At 46.3% G+C, this 23,073-nt stretch overlaps 1 protein-coding gene across 1 annotated transcript in view; it reads right to left on the bottom strand.

Moving 5' to 3' along the window:
* Nucleotides 1-23,073, bottom strand: part of CMTR1 (cap methyltransferase 1) — a 70,003-nt gene that overhangs the window by 22,519 nt on the left and 24,411 nt on the right. Inside the window, exons 8-11 of the mRNA XM_089665422.1 lie at nt 16,202-16,320; nt 9,625-9,721; nt 1,714-1,846; nt 762-941 (exon numbers count right to left, since the gene is read on the bottom strand). Coding sequence (XP_089521548.1) covers nt 762-941; nt 1,714-1,846; nt 9,625-9,721; nt 16,202-16,320 — 529 coding nt within the window. The remainder of the gene's footprint in view (nt 1-761; nt 942-1,713; nt 1,847-9,624; nt 9,722-16,201; nt 16,321-23,073) is intronic.

The raw sequence follows: 23,073 nt of genomic DNA, 5'->3' as shown, positions 1-23,073 counted from the left end.
TTTATAAGAAAAACACTTTTTTTCAAAATCTTTGGATTTTTTCATTTATATAGCAAAAAAATAAAAATCCCAGCGGTGAATAAATACCACCAAAATAAAGCTTTATCTGTCTCAAATGCTAAAAAATTCAATGGGTACAGTGTTGCATGACCGTGCAATTGTCATTCAAAGTGTGACAGCGCTGAAAGCTGAAAACTGGCCTGGAGAGGAAGGGGGGGAAAGTGTCCGGACTGGAAGGGGGGGAAAGTGTCCGGACTGGAAGGGGGGGAAAGTGTCCGGACTGGAAGGGGGGAAAGTGTCCGGACTGGAAGGGGGGGAAAGTGTCCGGACTGGAAGGGGGGGAAAGTGTCCGGACTGGAAGGGGGGGAAAGTGTCCGGACTTGAAGTGGTTAATATACACTTATTGGGGTTTTTTTTTTTAACCAAATATATGTAAGAATACCTTTCAGCCTAAATTTATGAAGACTCTTTTTTTTTATTATTTTATTGGATATGTTTTATATTAGAAATTAGAAAATATTGTTTTTTTTATTTTCAAAATTTTATTTTTTTTTTTTCATTTACACACAAAAAAAACAGTGGTGATCAAATTGCGATCAAAAGGAAGCTCTATTAGTGTGAAAAAAAATGATATAAATTTCATTTGGGTATAGTGTTGCATGACACTATAGCGATTGCCAGGTAAAGTAGCACAGTGCTGAATAGCATAAAATGTCTTAATCACAAAAAGGGTAAAACCTTTCGGAGGTCAACTCTCTCACCTCTCATTAGAGCGGACCATGTACTCATGAAACTGCCGGTCCCCTCTTAACACCTCCAAGGGTACCACCAGGTTGACATCCTGATCAGTGTTGCGCAGACTGTTGAGGCGCAGGTTTACTGAAAACAGGTACTGGCGCACGTCGTCTATGCCCGCCTTCAAGCCGCGTCCTACAATATACCTACAGAGAGGAAGACATACAGACAAAGATATAACAACATACCACAGTAAACAATGAGAACAGAACAGAATAAAAACACAGGAAAAAGTAAACCCAGAAAGACACGGTATAACCGAACCCTAGGAATGCTTTACTTTCAATTTTTGTATTGCTGTTTTGCAAAAAAGTTTTATTTATATTGCATTCTTGCAGCCATTGAGAACTACTGTGTGAGCTGTGATTGGTCACAGCTTGTCACATGGTACAAGGCTGTTTTGATTGGCCCTGTACCATGTGACCTCTGTGATCATTTACAGATTTCACTAGCAGTAAGCAATGATGTCAGAAGTGACATCTTGCTTACTACTCTGCATGTGATCACTGAGTGGCCAATCAGTGATCACATGATCGGGACCTCGCACAGAGGTCCCATACGACAATCAGTGTTCCACTGTGTCCGGAGGATACAGCGGGCACCGGATCGCGGTGCTGCAAGCTCCCAGGGATCGCGCACAAGCAGGGGGCGGGGAGGCCGTTTATAAACGTCCACCCGCCCCTGCACTGCCACTAACCGGCCGTTTATATACAACGGCCGGATGGGAGTTGGTTAAAACATGCACTGAACCAGTTAGTTGTTTCCCTTTAAACGCAAAGAAGAGCAGACAGAAGGATACACAGGTACTAAACATAAAACAGCCAGAAAAGACGCCGTCACTTCTGGGTTCCGATTTCAATAATAAATGTGATTATCAGACAGCAATGGCTGCCCACTGATCCGCTCTGTCAGACTCACCGCTCGGAATTAGCTGGCCGGCTGGTCACTGGCTTGAAGAGGCTGACCCGTTCAAAGCAGCAGTACAGCAAGTAAACCAGGCCCACGCTGAATGGGGTGAACAGGTCAAAGGTCTTACAGATGAAATGTCCCCCTGGAAAAAAAAAAAAGTTAAATGTAAAAACGTATTTGACAAGACATACTAAAAACTGCCTCCCTCTTATTCGTGGTAACAAAGCGGACTATTTATTGCATGCAGTGAAAACTGGCAAAGTGTTAATTCCATCCAACTCCAACCAAAACTCTACATTCACTTTTGGACAGAGTGGGGAAGTTGGAACTTCTGACATGTTGCAGGCCGCTGGCTCAGAAGCACTTGGAAGATTTTTCTTCATTTCCTATGTGGTCAATGAGACAGGAAGTAAGCAAAATATCTTCAATGTAAGTATAGACAATAGAACATTTTTAAAAAATAATAGATAAGATTTTGGCTTTAACGTAGAACTAAAGTAGGGTTTCTCAACTGGGGTTCCATGGAAGGTCCCCAGGGGTTCCGTTGTGATCAATCGAAGGCAGCTGATGCGTAGCTCGCACCAACACTCCCCTATCACCCCCCCCCCCCCCCCCAGAGCAGTGCAGGAAAGCAAAGGGTGTCTCCACTGTTCCCCAACAGCTCCTCCTCCCCTCTTCTCCATCCTCAGGCGCTTGTATGTGATATCACACGGGATGGACAAGAGAGGATGGCCGGCCAGAAACAGCGTGCCAAAACCTGGTCTGCCACAGCCGCTTCCCTGCGGCGCTCTGCATGAGAAGGAGACTGCTACTGCCCTGCTGCCGTGTAAATCTGTGCCCTGCTGCTATGTAAATACATTCCCTGCTCTCATGAACCAAATGCACATATTCGCCAGCACACCTAGGATCGCCCAATTATGTCCAAACCTTCATTGAAGAGTGATCACATCACAGAAACATAGTGCAACGTTTTGGAGCCGCCCAGGACCCCTTTTGCCAGGCATGTGATAAATGTGTACAACAGTGCAGCAATATTTAAAGTGCTCTCCACCAATCAAAGACCAGGAAAAAAGTGACACCCCCACCCACTGACGTCATAATGATTCACAGTCCTGCCAAAAAACACAAAAAAATGCAGGAAAAATCAATAAAGGATTAAAGCTATCAACGCCAGTTGCATATATGTATATATATATATAAAAGGCAGCCAAGTAACATATGAATAGGCAAGTATGTGCGTGTAAGTGGCTTGTCAGTGATTGGACACACTAAACAGATAGACCCAATCGATCAGCCAGTGCCGGCCAGGTCTGGCATCAGCACTGCCAGGCAACCAGAGCAGCACAGTGGCTAAATGGCTAAATTAGCACTCCTGCCTGGCAGTACTCGGGTCGTTGGTTCAAATCCCAAAAACGGCACCACCTGACTAGAGTTTGCATGTTCTCCCTGTGCCTGCGTGGGTTTCCTCCAGGTACTCCGGTTTCCCCCTGTGTACTCCGGTTTCCCCCACACTCCAAAGACATGTTGGTACGTAAATTGTCTCCTGTCTAAATTGTCCCTAGTATGTATATGTATGAATGTGAGTTAGGGACCTTAGATTGTACACCCCTTGAGGGTTAGGGACTGATGTGAATGTACAATATATATGTAAAGCGCTGCATAAATTGATGGCGCTTTACAAGTACCTGTAATAATTAAATAATTAAATAAATAAACCACCCTCCTGTCCAATAAGGAAAGGATCATGAAGGCCGCGCATTCTCAACCAGGTGACCGAAAACAGTTGTCAGCGGTATCCCAGTCCAGCCTTGTGTAGGTCTACAATCTTGTCCCTGACATCCTTGGACAGCTCTTTGGTCTTTGCCATGGTGGAGAGTTTGGAATCTGATGGTTTGATTGCTCCTGTGGACAGGTGTCTTTTATACAGGTAACAAAATGAGATTAGCAGCACTCCCTTTAAGAGACTGATTCTAATCTCAGCTTGTTACCTGTATGAAAGACACCTGGTAGCCAGAAATCCTGCTGAATGATAGGGGATCAAATCCTTCTTTCCCTCATGAACATGCAAATCAGTCATCATTTGTTAGACGCATTTCTTTTGAATTCTTTGTTGCTATTCTGTCTCTCAGTGTTACAATACACCGAACATTTGATTTTTAGACCGATCATTTCCTTGTGAGTGGGCGAACATTCAAAATCAGCAGAGGAGCAAATACTTATTTCCTTCATTGTATGTATATATATATATATATATATATATATATAAAAAATGTATAAATAGTGTATTGAGGATGAGTCTCCCTATGGACTGGCCATTGGTGCATAGGCAGACGCACCCCTGTGTGTTAAAGATTAAAAGATTATCAGGCTCCCCTATCTTCTACCCAAGGAGCAGTCTGTCAATGTCATGAAGGTGAATGAACAGTTTACATGGAATCACCTGGAGAACAGAATCTTAGAGCCAATCTGCGTTCTTCAGGGACCCTTTCTCCAAGGTCTGGACTTAAAGCTGTCGGGTGCTGGCGCCGCCATCTTGACTAAGGGAAAACAGCCTGTTTCCTACTGTTCATGCATGAAGCTCGCTACAGTTTAAGAATGGGCTGCAGTCCTCTGGGACCTGTTGAGTTTTCCAGAAAGCTCTGGGGGGCGGGTGCGAACTTCTGGCTCAACTCACCTCGGCGAACTGAGCCAGAAGTGGGAGCAGGTACCTGTCTAAACCAGGTACCCGCTCTCCCCTTTTCCCCCCAAAAGTAGCAGGGGAGGGGAGGAGGGAGATAAGTGGAGCTTCGACTTTTGGGTGGAAACCCACTTTAAGTTGGTCATACATGGATCAAAATTTGTCCAGTTCAGCAAAAACTAGCCAAATTTCAATACATGTTCCTGTTCATGAGAAGCTGCTTTATCAATTAACGTCTCACGAATGTGAATGCTGGAAAATTTAATTTCGATCTAATCTGAGTATGAAAACAGCGGGGAGGTGAGTGGAGTATCCCCCCTGTCAGAATACAGCACAGCGGGGAGGTGAGTGGAGTATCCCCCCTGTCAGAATACAACACGGCGGGGAGGTGAGTGGAGTATCCCCATTGTCAGAATACAGCACAGCGGGGAGGTGAGTGGAGTATCCCCCCTGTCAGAATACAACACAGCGGGGAGGTGAGTGGAGTATCCCCCCTGTCAGAATACAGCACAGCGGGGAGGTGAGTGGAGTATCCCCATTGTCAGAATACAGCACAGCGGGGAGGTGAGTGGAGTATCCCCATTGTCAGAATACAACACAGCGGGGAGGTGAGTGGAGTATCCCCATTGTCAGAATACAGCACAGCGGGGAGGTGAGTGGAGTATCCCCCCTGTCAGAATACAGCACAGCGGGGAGGTGAGTGGAGTATCCCCATTGTCAGAATACAGCACAGCGGGGAGGTGAGTGGAGTATCCCCATTGTCAGAATACAAGACAGCAGGGAGGTGAGTAGAGTATCCCCCCTGTCAGAATACAACACAGCGGGGAGGTGAGTGGAGTATCCCCATTGTCAGAATACAACACAGCGGGGAGGTGAGTGGAGTATCCCCATTGTCAGAATACAACACAGCGGGGAGGTGAGTGGAGTATCCCCCCTGTCAGAATACAGCACAGCGGGGAGGTGAGTGGAGTATCCCCATTGTCAGAATACAACACAGCAGGGAGGTGAGTGGAGTATCCCCATTGTCAGAATACAACACAGCGGGGAGGTGAGTGGAGTATCCCCATTGTCAGAATACAACACAGCGGGGAGGAGAGTGGAGTATCCCCCCTGTCAGAATACAACACAGCGGGGAGGTGAGTGGAGTATCCCCCCTGTCAGAATACAGCACAGCGGGGAGGTGAGTGGAGTATCCCCCCTGTCAGAATACAGCACAGCGGGGAGGTGAGTGGAGTATCCCCATTGTCAGAATACAGCACAGCGGGGAGGTGAGTGGAGTATCCCCATTGTCAGAATACAACACAGCGGGGAGGTGAGTGGAGTATCCCCCCTGTCAGAATACAGCACAGCGGGGAGGTGAGTGGAGTATCCCCCCTGTCAGAATACAGCACAGCGGGGAGGTGAGTGGAGTATCCCCATTGTCAGAATACAGCACAGCGGGGAGGTGAGTGGAGTATCCCCATTGTCAGAATACAAGACAGCAGGGAGGTGAGTAGAGTATCCCCCCTGTCAGAATACAACACAGCGGGGAGGTGAGTGGAGTACCCCCCCTGTCAGAATACAACACAGCGGGGAGGTGAGTGGAGTATCCCCATTGTCAGAATACAACACAGCGGGGAGGTGAGTGGAGTATCCCCCCTGTCAGAATACAGCACAGCGGGGAGGTGAGTGGAGTATCCCCATTGTCAGAATACAACACAGCGGGGAGGTGAGTGGAGTATCCCCATTGTCAGAATACAACACAGCGGGGAGGTGAGTGGAGTATCCCCCCTGTCAGAATACAGCACAGCGGGGAGGTGAGTGGAGTATCCCCCCTGTCAGAATACAGCACAACGGGGAGGTGAGTGGAGTATCCCCCCTGTCAGAATACAGCACAGCGGGGAGGTGAGTGGAGTATCCCCCCTGTCAGAATACAACACGGCGGGGAGGTGAGTGGAGTATCCCCATTGTCAGAATACAACACAGCGGGTAGGTGAGTGGAGTATCCCCCCTGTCAGAATACAACACAGCGGGGAGGTGAGTGGAGTATCCCCATTGTCAGAATACAACACAGCGGGGAGGTGAGTGGACTATCCCCATTGTCAGAATACAACACAGCGGGGAGGTGAGTGGAGTATCCCCCGTCAGAATACAACACGGCGGGGAGGTGAGTGGAGTATCCCCCCTGTCAGAATACAACACAGCGGGGAGGTGAGTGGAGTATCCCCCCTGTCAGAATACAACACGGCGGGGAGGTGAGTGGAGTATCCCCCCTGTCAGAATACAACACAGCGGGGAGGTGAGTGGAGTATTCCCCCTGTCAGAATACAGCACAGCGGGGAGGTGAGTGAAGTATCCCCATTGTCAGAATACAACACAGCGGGGAGGTGAGTGGAGTATCCCCATTGTCAGAATACAACACAGCGGGGAGGTGAGTGGAGTATCCCCATTGTCAGAATACAACACAGCGGGGAGGTGAGTGGAGTATCTCCATTGTCAGAATACAACACAGCGGGGAGGTGAGTGGAGTATCCCCCCTGTCAGAATACAACACAGCGGGGAGGTGAGTGGAGTATCCCCCCTGTCAGAATACAGCACAGCGGGGAGGTGAGTGGAGTATCCCCCCTGTCAGAATACAACACGGCGGGGAGGTGAGTGGAGTATCCCCATTGTCAGAATACAGCACAGCGGGGAGGTGAGTGGAGTATCCCCCCTGTCAGAATACAACACAGCGGGGAGGTGAGTGGAGTATCCCCATTGTCAGAATACAGCACAGCGGAAAGGTGAGTGGAGTATCCCCCCTGTCAGAATACAATACAGCGGGGAGGTGAGTGGAGTATCCCCCCTGTCAGAATACAGCACAGCGGAGAGGTGAGTGGAGTATCCCCCCTGTCAGAATACAGCACAGCGGGGAGGTGAGTGGAGTATCCCCCCTGTCAGAATACAGCACGGCGGGGAGGTGAGTGGAGTATCCCCCCTGTCAGAATACAGCACAGCGGGGAGGTGAGTGGAGTATCCCCCCTGTCAGAATACAACACAGCGGGAGGCACATATGCAAACTGTTGTAATTCCTACACCGTTCACCTGATTTGGATGCAAATACCCTCAAATTAAAGCCGACAGTCTGCAGTTAAAGCACATCTTGTTCGTTTCATTTCAAATCCATTGTGGTGGTGTATAGAGACAAAAATGTTAGAATTGTGTCCATGTCCCAATATTTATGGACCTGACTGTAGCTGAATGCTGACTCTAGGTTGCAGCACCCAGGCCCCCCTACCCTAGCATGTGGAGAATAACTCATACTAACATAAGCAGATCAGTGCAGGGGCATTCTATTTGCAGCAGTGGAAACAGGAACCATGCTGCGGCAATCTCATTGAACCCCGACAACAAACTTCCCTTTTTTGCCTCATTTTGGTCTGTTAAATCTGATTTCTGAGCTTCCCCTACACAACTGAAAGTATTTAGTTCACATCTGTATGAAAAGTAAAAAAAAAAATAATTGTTGATTGCAGCAACCCAGTGCTGTCCGGGGTACACTGCAGTGTTATCAGCTCTGGCCCGTTTACCTTTTTGAACTAGAGAGCCCCTCTGGAGCGGGGATGGTGCTCTTTACTTGTAGCAACCTTCCTGTCTTAAAGCGGAGTTCCACCAAAAGGGGAAGTTCTGCTTTAAAGACTGGTGCCCCGCTCCCCATTACCCCCGGATCACATCTATGCGGCCGTATGGGCCGCGTTTTGCATGGGCACGAGAGCCCATTCATTTGAATGGACTCCCGTGCCCGGGACACGCAGGGAAGAAGTCCCGGCACTTCTTTGGAAAACGCAGCCGAGGTTCCCAGTACGGTTGCGTTTTCCAGGGCGGGCAGCATGTCATTAGAAACAATGGCACCCGCCCGCAGGGCCAAAATTCCCTGTGCGGGTGGTACAGCTGCATGGATTTTCGTGCAGATCCGCAGCGGCACCACCCGCACAGATGTGAACCTAGGGTTAAGGATTGGCACCTTTGGGGAGCGGGTACCCGAAATTGACAGATGCCCGCTCCCACTTCCGCTAGGCGAATGTAAGCGGTAGTTGTCCTCCCCCCTTCCCCTCCACATAGTCTTCTGGGACACCTGATAGGCCCCAGAAGACTACGGGACCATGCGGAAAGTGCAGCGCTACTTGCGCATGCGCAGTGGGCTGCCGGCTGTAAAGCCGCAAGCTGTGGCAGCCGGGTGCCCACACTAAAAATGCCAGCGCCGGGAACACCGGTAAAACGGGCTGCGGGGAGGACGCCGCGGGATCAAGTTTTTGCAGCTGCTGACTTTAATTTATTTGCAGTGCAGGGCCGGACTGATCATTTGGAAACTCGGGCCCAGCCCGAGGGCCCGGGATCAGTAGGGGGCCCCATGAGATGCCCCTGGTAACTTTTTCAGAGGTTTTTTTGAGTTTGGGCAAGGACACAGGGGCCCCATGATCTCCTATTGCCCAGGGGCCCCATGATCTCCTATTGCCCGGGGGCCCCATGAGTTGTCAGTCCGCCCCTGTTGCAGTGTGACTGGAACTCCGCTTTAAGGTGACAATGCTGCTCCTCTACAGATACAGTACAGTGAGTGAGCAATGTCACCATAGGACAAGAAGTGTGTTAAATGAACCAGAAGTCTTTAAAAAAAAAAAAAAAAGCTAATGGATCCACCATATCTAGGAACAGGCGATCTACAATAAATTACATTTTACTTTTGGTTTTAAATAACCATTAATGCGGAGTTCCTCCTGAAAAAAATAAATAAATAAAAGTCAGCAGCTACAAAAACTGTAGCTGCTGACTTTTAAAATACAGCCACTTACCTGTCCCTCAGTCCAGCGGTGTCCTCACCACGGCTGGTTTCACCGGACGTCTTCTCTCCCCGGTGCCGGCAGTTTCAGTGTGGGCACCCGGCTGTGACAGCTTGCGGCTTCACAGCCGGGTGCCCACTGCGCACGTGAATGGCCCCGTAGTCTTCTGGGACCTGTCACGTGTCCCAGAAGACTACGGGGAGGGAGGACAACTTCCGCTTCCGATCGCACAGGCTATCACGGCGGAAGTGGGAGCGGGTACCTGTCAATATCGGGTACCTGCTCCCCCCACCGCTCTCCAAAGGAGCCAATCCTTAATGGGGAGCGGGGGACAAAGGCTTAAAGCAGAACTTCCCCTTTTGGGTGGAGCTCCGCTTTAAGAGTAAAATTCTTACACAGAAGAATTCATTCAGACAGGTAACACAGGAAAACGTCCACAGAACTCACCGGTCCGGACCACAGACAGTCCTACAAGGAACTGACAGAGGAGAAGCTGCTTGCTGAGAATTTCCTGAATGTTTTCCTGACCCTCCACCGAGAACCCCTATAAGCAGAAAATATTTTAGTACATCCACACAAAACGCACACAGTAGACAGTAAAGTAAACCAGTAAGTCTCTCATTAAAGTGACTGGAAAAGTATTATACATGGAGATCATATCTCCCCCTTATGTATTATACATGGAGATCATATCCCCCCTTATGTATTATACATGGAGATCATATCCCCCCTTATGTATTATACATGGAGATCATATCCCCCCTTATGTATTATACATGGAGATCATATCCCCCCCTTATGTATTATACATGGTGATCATATCCCCCCCTTATGTATTATACATGGAGATCATATCCCCTCTTATGTATTATACATGGAGATCATATCCCCCCTTATGTATTATACAAGGAGATCCTATCCCCCCCTTATGTATTATACATGGAGATCCTATCCCCCCCTTATGTATTATACATGGTGATCATATCCCCACTTATGTATTATACATGGAGATCATATCCCCCCCTTATGTATTATACATGGAGATCATATCCCCCCTTATGTATTATACATGGAGATCATATCCCCCCTTATGTATTATACATGGTGATCATATCCCCTCTTATGTATTATACATGGAGATCATATCCCCCCTTATGTATTATACAAGGAGATTCTATCCCCCCCTTATGTATTATACATGGAGATCCTATCCCCCCCCTTATGTATTATACATGGAGATCATATCCCCCCTTATGTATTATACATGGAGATCATATCCCCCTTATGTATTATACATGGAGATCATATCCCTCCTTATGTATTATACATGGAGATCATATCCCCCTTATGTATTATACATGGTGATCATATCCCCCCCTTATGTATTATACATGGTGATCATATCCCCCCCTTATGTATTATACATGGTGATCATATCCCCCCTTATGTATTATACATGGAGATCATATCCCCCTTATGTATTATACATGTGATCATATCCCCCCTTATGTATTATACATGGTGATCATATCCCCCCCTTATGTATTATACATGGTGATCATATCCCCCCTATGTATTATACATGGAGATCATATCCCCCCATATGTATTATACATGGAGATCATATCCCCCTTATGTATTATACATGGAGATCATATCCCCCCTTATGTATTATACATGGAGATTCATATGTATATCCCCTGTTATGTATTATACATGGAGATCATATCCCCTTATGTATTATACATGGAGACCATATCCCCCCTTTATGTATTATACATGGAGATCATATCCCCCCTTATGTATTATACATGGAGATCATATCCCCCCTTATGTATTATACATGGAGATCATATCCCCCTTATGTATTATACATGGAGATCATATCCCCCTTATGTATTATACATGGAGATCATATCCCCCCTTATGTATTATACATGGAGATCATATCCCCCTTATGTATTATACATGTCTAATGTAGCAACATCTAATTCTACATGCCAAAAATACAGTTCATTCAGAAAGTATTCAGACCCCCTTTACTTTGTTGTTATGTTACAGCCTGATACTACAGTTGCTTAAATTATATTTTTTGTTCTCATTATCCTACATTCAGTACCCCAGAGTGACAAAGTGAAAACAGAATTTCAGAAATATTTGCAAACGTATGAAACAGGACAAACTGAAATATCACATTGCCATAAGTATTCAGACCCTTTGCATATTTAGCTCAGGTGCCTCCCATTTCTTTTGATTGTTGCCGAGATGTTTCTTCACCTTTATTAGAGTCCATGTGGTCAATTAAACTGATTGGACATGATTTGGAAAGGCACACACCTCTCTATAAAAGGCCTCACAGCTGACAATGCATACTGTATCAGAGCCATGAGGTAAAAAAAAAACTGTCTGCGGAACTCAGAGACAGGATTATTGCAAGTCACAGATTTGACCGGTGCCCGTTCCCACTTCCACTCAGATCGCCAAGGCTGCTCCTTCCCCCCTCCCTCCCTGCAGTCTTCTGGGACACAGCACAGGTCTCAGAAGACTGCGGGACCAATCACAGCAAACAGCGCGGCTCGCGCATGTGCAGTGTGCACCCAGCTGTGAAGCCGCAAGCAGTCAAAGCCGGGTGCCCACATCTAAGATCCAAGGTACCTGATTTTGACCGACACCCGTTCCCACTTCCGCTCAGATCGCCTAGGCTGCTCCTCCCCCCCCCCTCGTTCGTTCGAAATTCGCCCCATGTATGGCCTGCTTTAGGCATCCAGTTGACCACTTGAGCTCTGGAAGGTTTTACCCCCTTCATGACCAGGCCATTTTTTTGCGGTAAAAGTACTACACAGCACTACACTACTTTTACTGGTAATTGCGCGGTCATGCAGTGCCATACCCAAATTAAATTTATATCATTTGTTTTACACAAATAGAGCATTTTTTGGGTGGTAATTGATCACCACTGTGCTTTTCATTTTTTTATTATATAAATGAAATAAGATTGAAAAATAACAAAAAACAATATTTATTACTTTCTGTTATAAAACATATCTAATAAAAATGGGAAAAAAAATCTAATTTCTTCATAAATTTAGAATAAAATGCATTCTGCTACATGTCTTTGGTAAAAAGAAAAAAAAGAAAAAAAAAATCACAACAAGTGTGTGTTGAATGGTTTGTGTGAAAGTCATAGTGTGTAGAAACCGCGGTATATATACTGGAATTTTTATTAAATTTTTTTTTATACTAGTAATGGCGGTAATCAGCGACTTATAGTGGGACTGTGATAGGACAGAGGGTAATCTGACACTGGGAGGTACTCTAACTAGACTGACATCATCAGTGACACCAATACAGTGATCAGTACAAATACTATACACTTCCGGGGACAGGACACAGCACAGGTCCCAGGAGACAGTGGGACCAATCACAGCAAGCAGCGCAGCTCGCGCATGCGCAGTGTGCACCGGCTGTGAAGCCGCAAGCTGTCAAAGCCAGGTGCCCACATCTAAGATGGTGGGGACTGACACCCGTTCCCACTCAGATCACCCAGGCTGCTCCTTCCCCTCCTCCTTCCCCGCAGTCTTCTGGGACACAGCACAGGTCCCAGAAGACAGTGGGACCAATCACAGCAAGCAGCGCCCCCTCAGGTGACAGCATTGCTGGCTCCGGGGACAGGTGAGTGTCTGTTTATTAAAAGTCAGCAGCTAAAGTTTTTGTAGCTGCTGACTTAAAATGTTTAAAAAATGACTTGAGCTCCGCTTTACATACATGCGATATCTCCGTTTTTTTTCTTTTTTTACCCCCATCGTGACCAGGCCATTTTTTTTTTTGCTATTCTGCACTGCGCTACTTTAACTGGCAATTGTGCGGTCATGCAACACTGTACCCAAATGAAATTTATATAATTTTTGTCATACAAATAGAGCTTTCTTTTAGTGGTATTTGATCACCACTGGGAATTTTTATTTTTTATTATATAAATGAAAAAAGAGAAAATTTAGAAAAAAAATATTTTTTAATTTCTGCTATAAAACATATCCCCCCCTAAAATTAAAAAAAAATCTAATTTCTTCATAATTTTATGCCAAAATGTATTCTGCTACATGTCTTTGGTAAAGAAAAAAAAAATCCCAACAGGTATGTATTATTTGGTTTGCATGAACGTCTACAAACTCTGGTATACTAGCATTTTTATTTATATATTTTTTTTTATACTAGTAATGGCGGCGATCGGCGATTTATAGCGGGCAATCTGACAATAGCTGATACTGGTTGAGGGGGACACTAACGGACAGTGACATCAATAGTGACACTAACACAGTGATCAGAGGTAATACACGATACTATACACTGTCACTGTACTAATGACACTGGCTGGGAAGGGGTTAACATCAAGGGGTTAAGTGTGTGCCTAACGAGTGTTAATGTGTGTAATGTGCGCTGATTTTTAACCTCTTCACACCGAGCACACGCAAATGTGTGTCTGGACCTTGACGCCGAGCGGCCGCACATATGCGTACAATTAAAAGAACCATATGTGCTGAGAGCGTGCGCCCTGCGCGCTCCCAGCACACATGTCCGGCACTCACAGAAAGGTCCCGATCTTCTCTTGTGATCGGGACCTTTCCCGATCATGTGACCGCCGTGACAGCGAATCACGGCAGTCACATGACCCAAAAACCCCGCCCACATGTCCGGCACTCACAGAAAAGTCCCGATCTCCTCTTGTGATCGGGACCTTTCCCAATCATGTGACAGCCGTGACAGCGAATCACAGCAGTCACATGACCCTAAAACCCCGCCCGCCTCCCGACTTCTGAAACCCTGTGAGGCACCGGCGCCAAGGGTTAATAAACATGTTTGCTCCTTCTCCCTGGTTTGCAGGGAAAAGAAACAGACATATTTTTCCCTCTGTACAGAGCCCTGCGTGTTTGCTACCAGAAATGTAGCAGAATACATTTTGGCCTAAATTTATGAAGACATTTTTTTTTATGTTTTATAGCAAAAAGGAAAAAATACAGTTTTTTTTTTTTTTTTTAATTTCAGTCTTTTTCCATTTATAGTGCAAAAAAAAAAACCCCAGTGATGATCAAATACCACCAAAAGAAAGCTTTATTTGTGGGAAAAAAATATGATTTTCATTTGTGTACAGTGTTGCATGACCGCTCAATTGTCAGTTAATGGCTGGGAAGGGTTTAACATGTAGGGGCCATCAATTGTGTGCCTAAAAATGTGTAATATGTGCTGCTTTTACTAAGGATCTTGTTGTCTTTTTCCCCGTTTAGCCGGGAATAAAAAAACAGCAACATCGCCTGTCAGTGAACAGAGCTCTGCATTGTTTACAATCACAGAGCTCTGTTCTGTGAAACACTGAGCCGATCAGCGGGTCCCAGCGGTCAGTCATTGGCTGGGACCTGCTGATCGAATCGTAGCACAGCTGGGCCGGCAGGCGCACAGATCACATACTACATACGTGATCCAGCGCAGAGCAGCCACACTGCCTCTGTAATTCTAACTTAGGTGGTCAGCGAGCGGTTAATAAATTCACAAATATTTCATAAATTATGTTTTCACTTTGTCATTATGGGGTACGGAGTATAGAATAATGAGAGAAAAAATTAATTTTACCCCCTTGGTGCCTTCTGGCCCTTTAAGGGTTCCAGAAGCCGAGAGGCGGGGTTTTAGGGTCATGTGACCGCCGTGATTCGCTGTCAAGGCAGTCACATGATCGGGAAAGGTCCCAATCGAAAGAGGTGATCGGGACCTTTCCGTGAGTACCGAACGTGTGTGCTAGGAGCGCACAGGGCGCGCGCTCTTAGCACATATGTTTTTTTTTAATAGATCACAAATGTGCGGCCGCTCGGTGTCTAGGCCCGGACGTTGGGAGGCTGCACATTTGCGTTCGCCCGGCGCCAAGAGGTTAAACACCTGTAGTATCAGGCTGCAACATAACAACATCGAGGGGGTCTGAACACTTTATGAATGCATTGTATATGTTATAAAAGGTAAAACTTTTCTCCGCTGACTTAATTTATGAGGGTAGCTACATTGGCTCTACAACGTTGGCCTGTACATGGGATGCAGCCGCTCTCCTCTGCATGTTTTCACTACAGACTACGTTTCTATGTGGCGACACTTCCAGCGCCGTCATGTGACCGTAATATACAAGAGTTGCCCGCACCTCAAAACCGGAAGTGTGGGTAAAGCGCTTCATGGATAGCACAGTGAGGATAGAATCGATAAGTTGAAAATAAAAAAAAAAAGGTAAGTAACTTCTGACATCATTGGTTACTACGTGTGAAATCTGTGAATGATCACAGAGATCACATGGTACAGGGCTATTCACAACAGCCTTGTACCATGTGACAAGCTGTGACCAATCACAGCTCTCACATTATTTCTCAATGGCTGCAAGAATGCAGCCAGAGAGAAGGAGAAATGATTTTACAGCTTTAATGGGTGTAAAAAAAAAAAAAAAAAAAAAATCTTCATAACCCCCCACAAGTGTACTGCTAGGGTGACAGTATGTTAAAAAAAAACCCATAAATAATAATATAAAAAAAAATAAAAATGTAAAAAAAATGTTTGAAAAATTATAATTTTTGGTTATTTTTTTTTTTTTACTAAAAAGATAACTGAATACATTTTGGCCAAGATTTATGATGAAATATTATTTATTTGCAAAATTTTTTAAGAAAAACACTTTTTTTCAAAATTTTTGGACTTTTTCATTTATATAGCAAAAAAAATAAAAATCCCAGCGGTGAATAAATACCACCAAAATAAAGTTTTATCTGTCTCAAAAAAATGCTAACAAATGTATATGAGTACAGCGTTGCATGACTGCGCAATTGTCAAAGAGTAATAGCGCTGAAAACTCAAAATTGGCCTGGACAGGAAGGGGGTGAAAGTGTCCAGACTGGAAGTGGTTAAAAAAATAAAAAAAAAAAAACAATGGACTGCTTTATCTTTTTTTTTGTTGTTGTTACTTTTCCAGGTTTCTATGCAGACATGGACAGTCACTTACCCCATCGGCCATCATGAAGTGGACACCTTTGTGGTCTGTATTGTCTAAGACAAAGTTCCGGAAAGCAGAGATGTTCTCTAGGCGGGTGATATCTCCATCACCATCCACTCCTCCTTCACCTGTCAGAGGAAAGTGAATGGAAATAAAAGGACAGGTGAATAAAAAAGTATTCTGAACAATACAAGCGGTGGAGTGTTATGCACTTTTTTTTTTTCTAACCCGCATGAATGGTCATAAAGTTGAATTGACAATTAAAGCGCAGTTCCACTCACTCTGTAAAAAAAATAAAAGTCAGAAGCTACAAAAATTGTAGCTGCAATTAAAAAACAGCCACTCTCCTGTCACCTGTCCCACGATCCCGCTGCAGCCCATTTCACTGGCCGTCCTGTATTCCTGGCACCACCATCTTCAGTGTGGGCACCCGGCTGTGACAGCTTGCGGCTTCACATCCGGGTGCACACTGAGCATGTGCGAGTAGCGCTGCGCTTCCTGAATGGCCCCGTCGTCTTCTGGGACCTGCCAGGTGTCCCACAAGACTACAGGGAGGGAGGGAGGGTAGGACACCTTCCACTTCCAATCGCCTAGGTGATCGTAGCGGAAGTGGGAGTGGGTACCTGTCAAATTCGGGTACCCGTTCCCCCCCTGTTCCCCAAAGGTGCCAATCCTTAATGGGGAGCGGGGAACCAATCTTTAAAGCGGAACTTCCCTTTTAGGTGGAACTCCACTTTAAGTGCCATTTACTGCTTCCTTTATATCCACTTGCCCCCTGAAAGATTTACCCCCCTTTATGACCAGGCAATTTTTTGCTATACGGCGCTGTGCTAATTTAGCTGACAATTGCGTGGTCATGCAACACTGTACACAAATGAAATTCATATTTTTTTTCCCCCACAAATAGAGAGCTTCCTTTTGGTGGTATTTGATCATCAGGCGGCACAGTGGCTTAGTGGTTAGCACGTCTGCCTTGTGGTAAATGGGTCATGGGTTTGATTCCCGACCATGGCGCCTCCTGCATGGAGTTTGCATGTTCTCCCTGTGCTTGCGTGGGTTTCCTCCGGGTACTCTGGTTTCCTCCCACACTCCAAAGACATGCTGGTAGGTGAATTGGCTCCTGTCTAAATTGTCTCTAGTCTGTGTATGTATGAATGTGAGTTAGGGACCTTAGATTGTATGCTCCTCGGGGGCGGGGACTGATGAGAATGTACAATATATATGTAAAGTGCTGCGTAAACTGACACTGCTATATAAGTACCTGAAATATATATATATATAAATGCGTTTTTTGGGGGGGTTTTTTGTGCTATAAATGAAAAAAAAAAAAGGACTATACATCTTTCCTTTTTGCTATAAAATATTAAAAAAATATATATAAAAAAATACAATTTCTTCATAAATTTAGGCCAAAATGTATTCTGCTACACGTCTGGTAGCAAACACGCAGGGCTCTATACAGAGGGAAAAATATGTCTGTTACTTTTCCCTGCAAACCAGGGAGAAGGAGCAAACAGATGTTGATTAAAAAGCAGCGCACATTACACACATTAACACTTGTTAGGCGCACACTTAAAGCAGAGTTCCACCCAAAAGGGGAAGTTTCATTTTAAAGATTGGTCCCCAGCTCCCCATTAAGGATTGGCACCTTTGGGAGGTGGGGGGGGGGGGGGGAGACGATGTAACGTTCATGTAAACCAAATAGAAGACACTTATTGGGATTTTTTTGGTTTGTTTACCAAAGACATGTAGCATAATACATTTTGGTATAAATTTATGAAGAAATTTGATTTTTTTTTTCATTTTTGGGGGGATATGTTTTATAGCAGAAATTAAAAAACATTGTTTTTTTTTTCTAAATTTTCTGTCTTTTTTTTTTTTCCTTTATATAATAAAAAAATAAAAACCCCAGCGGTGGTAAAATACCACCAAAAGAAAGCTCTATTTGTATGACAAAAATGATATAAATTTCATTTGGGAACAGTGCTGCATGACCGTACAATTGCCAGTTAAAGTAGCGCAGTGCAGAATAGCAAAGAAAATGGCCTGGTCATGATGGAGGTGAAAAAGAAAAAAAAGTCAGCAGCTACAAAAACTTTAGCTGCTGACTTTTAATAAACAGACACTCACCTGTCCCCGGAGCCAGCAATGCTGTCACCTGAGGGGGCGCTGGATACCGTCTTCGGTCCCCGGAATCTTAGATGTGGGCACCCAGCTTTGACAGCTTGCGGCTTCACAGCCGGTGCACACTGCGCATGCGCGAGCCGCGCTGCTTGCTGTGATTGGTCCCGCAGTCTCCTGGGACCTGTGCTGTGTCCTGTCCCTGGAAGTGTATAGTATTAGTACTGATCACTGTATTAGTGTCACTGATGATGTCAGACTACCCTCTGCCCTATCACAGTCCCATTATAACTCGCTGATTACCACCATTACTAGTATAAAAAAATTAACCACCTCCCGCCCGCCATTATAGTACAATGACGGGTGCAAGGCGGTTCTCTCGTTCTGGGAGGACATCATATGACTTCCTTCCATTCTCACCACGCATGCGCGGCTCCGGGAGTGCGCAGAGCGGCAATCGGCGGTGCGCTGTGTCCCTCGGACGCAGCGGATCACCGATCAACGGAAAGAGCCGAAGATGTCGGCTCGGTCATGTGATCAGCTGTGTCCAATCACAGCTGATCGCATGTAAACAAGGAGATGTCGGTTATCGGCATTTCTCTCCTTGCGAGCTGTCACGCTGACAGAGGAGAGGAGGTAATCGGCATTCCTCGGAGGGGACATGTACACTGATCATCAGAGCACTGATGATCAGTGTGCCCTGATGATCTGTGTAGCCCCAGCAGTGCCACCTGTCAGTGTCCATCAGTGCCAGCTGTCAGTGCCCATCAGTGCCACAATTCAGTGCCTACCAGTGCACATCAATGCCACATATCAGTGCCCATCTGAGCTGCCTTTCAGTGTCACCCATCAGTGCCAGTCAGTGCCACCTATCAATGCCAGTCAGTGCTGCCAATCAGTGCCACCTATCAGTGCCGCCTATCAGTGCCAGTCAGTGCTGCCTATCAGTGTGCATCAGTGCCGCCTATCAGTGCCCGTCAGTGCTGCCTATTAGTGCCACCTAAGAGTGCCAGTCAGTGCCACCTATCAGTGCCAGTCAGTGCCACCTATCAGTGCTAGTCAGTGCCATATATGAGTGCTGCCTTTCAGTGCCCATCAGTGATGCCTGTCAACGCCCATCAGTGCCACCTACCAGTGCCTCCACATCAGTGCCCATCAGTGCCACCTATCAGTGTCCATCAGTGCAGCTTATCAGTGGCCATCACTGCAGCCTCATTAGTGCACATCAGTGAAGGAGAAAAATCACTTATTTACAAAATTTTATAACAAAAACTAAGAAAAAACTTTTTTTTTCAAAATTTTCAGTGGTTTTTGGCTTAAGAAAAAATAAAAAACCCCGAGGTGATTAAATACCACCAAAATAAAGCTCTATCTGTCACAAAAAAATGATAAAAATTTCATAAGGGTACAGTGTTGCATGACCGCGCAATTGTCATTCAAAGTGTGACAGCGCTGAAAGCTGGAAATTGGCCTGGGCAGGAAGGGGGTAGAAGTGCCCGGTAGGCAGGAAGGGGGTAGAAGTGTCCTGTAGGCAGGAAGGGGGTAGAAGTGCCCTGTAGGCAGGAAGGGGGTAGAAGTGTCCTGTAGGCAGGAAGGGGGTAGAAGTGCCCTGTAGGCAGGAAGGGGGTAGAAGTGTCCTGTAGGCAGGAAGGGGGTAGAAGTGCCCTGTAGGCAGGAAGGGGGTAGAAGTGCCCTGTAGGCAGGGAGGGGTTAGAAGTGCCCGGTAGGCAGGGAGGGGTTAGAAGTGCCCTGTAGGCGGGGGGGTTAAATAAACATTCCAGTATATATACCACGGTTTCTACACACTATAATTTTCACAGAAAAGATTCAACACACACTTATTGTGATTTTTTTTATTTTACCAAAAGACATGTAGCAGAATGCATTTTAGTCTAAATTTATGAAATTAGATTTTTTTTCTATTTTTATTAGATATGTATTATAACAGAAAGTAAAAAATATTGTTTTTGTTTTTTTTTTTATTTTTCAATCTTATTTCATTTAAATAACAACAAATGAAAAGCACAGCGGTGATCAAATACCACCCAAAAAAATGCTCTATTTGTGTGAAACAAATGATATAAATTTCATTTGGGTATGGCAGTGCATGACCGCGCAATTACCAGTAAAAGTAGTGTAGTGCTAAACCGCAAAAAAATGGCCTGGTCATGACGGGGGTAAAACCTTCCAGAGCTCAAGTGGTCAACTGGATGCCTAAAGCCGGCCATACATGGGGCGAATTCCGAACGATTTTTCAATCGAAAATGTCCTTCGTTCTGTAATCCGATGGTGCCAAAAAGGCTGCAAAAGCAATCATTTCTCCTTTTCTCTGGCTGCATTCTTGCAGCCATTGAGAAATACTGTGAGAGATGTGATTGGTACAGCTTGTCACATGGTACAAGGCTGTTGTGAATGGCCCTGTACCATGTGATCTCTGTGATATTTCACAGGTAGTAAGCAATGATGTCAGAAGTGACATCTTGCTTAGTACTATTCATGTGATTGGCAAATCAGTGATCACATGATCGGGACCTCACACAGAGGTCCCATCCAACGATCGCTGTTCCGCTGTGTCCTCTGGACACAGCATGCACGTGTACAATCCAAACGCACACGTTCCTGCGTTAAAAACGGCTGTGTGTGTATAAGTTGGTGCTGCAGCGACCGTCGGCTGGAACCGAACAGAATCAGCGAGAGAAAATGTCACCAGCACACCGAGGATCACCAATACGGGTCCAAAGGTTTTAATGAACGATCACATAGTTACAGCAAGGCAACGTTTCGGAGTCTCGCAGGACCCCTTCATCAGGCATATGACCAGGCAACGTTTCGGAGTTTTGCAGGACCCCTTCATCAGGTATGTGACCAGGCAACGTTTCGGAGTCTCGCAGGACCCCTTCATCAGGCATATGACCAGGCATTGTTTCGGAGTTTCGCAGGACCCCTTCATCAGGTATGTGACCAGGCAACGTTTTGGAGTCTTGCAGGACCCCTTCATCAGGCATATGACCAGGCAACGTTTCAGAGTTTCGCAGGACCCCTTCATCAGGCATATGACCAGGCAACGTTTCGGAGTCTCGCAGGACCCCTTCATCAGGCATATGACCAGGCAACGTTTCGGAGTCTCGCAGGACCCCTTCATCAGGCATATGACCAGGCATTGTTTCGGAGTTTCGCAGGACCCCTTCATCAGGTATGTGACCAGGCAACGTTTTGGAGTCTTGCAGGACCCCTTCATCAGGCATATGACCAGGCAACGTTTCGGAGTTTCGCAGGACCCCTTCATCAGGCATATGACCAGGCAACGTTTCGGAGTCTCGCAGGACCCCTTCATCAGGCATATGACCAGGCAACGTTTCGGAGTTTCGCAGGACCCCTTCATCAGGTATGTGACCAGGCAACGTTTCGGAGTCTCGCAGGACCCCTTCATCAGGCATATGACCAGGCAACGTTTCGGAGTTTTGCAGGACCCCTTCATCAGGTATGTGACCAGGCAACGTTTTGGAGTCTTGCAGGACCCCTTCATCAGGCATGTGACCAGGCAACGTTTTGGAGTCTTGCAGGACCCCTTCATCAGGCATATGACCAGGCAACGTTTCGGAGTTTCGCAGGACCCCTTCATCAGGTATGTGACCAGGCAACGTTTTGGAGTCTTGCAGGACCCCTTCATCAGGCATGTGACCAGGCAACGTTTTGGAGTCTTGCAGGACCCCTTCATCAGCCATGTGACCAGGCAATGTTTTGGAGTCATGCAGGACTCCTTCATTAAGCATGTGACCAGGCAACGTTTTGGAGTCATGCAGGACCCCTTCATCAGGCATGTGACTAGGCAACGTTTTGGAGTCATGCAGGACTCCTTCAACAGGCATGTGACCAGGCAACGTTTTGGAGTCATGCAGGACACCTTCATCAGGCATGTGACCAGGCAACGTTTTGGAGTCATGCAGGACCCCTTCATCAGGAATGTGACCAGGCAACGTTTTGGAGTCATGCAGGACCCCTTCATCAGGCATGTGACCAGGCAACGTTTTGGAGTCATGCAGGACCCCTTCATCAGGCATGTGACCAGGCAACGTTTTGGAGTCATGCAGGACTCCTTCATCAGGCATGTGACCAGGCAACGTTTTGGAGTCATGCAGGACCCCTTCATCAGGCCTATGACCAGGCAACGTTTTGGAGTCATGCAGGACCCTTTCATCAGGCATGCCTAATGAAGGGGCCCTGCAAGACTCCGGAACATTGCCTTGCTATGCGATCGTTCATTAAAACATTTGGACCCATATTGGTGACCCTCAGTGTGCTGGTGACATTTTCCCTTCCCCCTCCGGACACAGCAGGCACCTGGTCGCGGTGCCGTGTGCTCCCAGGGATCGCGCACAGGCTATAAATGCGGGTGCCGGTTATGAACGGCAACCCGCCGCTGCATTGCTCCCGTCCGGCCGTTTATGTACATGGGCTGGAAGGGAAATGGTTAATGGCTGTAGGCGGCTAGGTGCTGTGGAGGTCACAGGATGAAGCAAGACATAAACAAGTCACACTTCTCCTTCAGTATAATATAACAAGGAGGAAACATGACCAGGAGCGACTTTTAAATAGAGAAAAACAGAGGCGCCCAGTTAACGCCTTGGTGCCAGCGCCTCCTGGCCCTTTAAGGGGTCTGTGACGCCAAGAGGTAGGGCGGAGTTTAGGGTCATGGGACCGCCATGATTGGCTGTCACATGATCGGAAAGCTCCCGATCAGGATCTTTCCGTGAAGTTCC

This window comes from Staurois parvus, unplaced genomic scaffold (assembly GCF_062004578.1).
Source record: "Staurois parvus isolate SC_StPar_1 unplaced genomic scaffold, SC_StPar_1.0 ptg002185l, whole genome shotgun sequence".
In the NCBI taxonomy this organism is placed as follows: Eukaryota; Metazoa; Chordata; class Amphibia; order Anura; family Ranidae; genus Staurois; species Staurois parvus.
The sequence above is the reverse complement of the archived record's forward strand: the minus strand, read 5'-3'. Positions and strand labels throughout refer to the sequence as shown.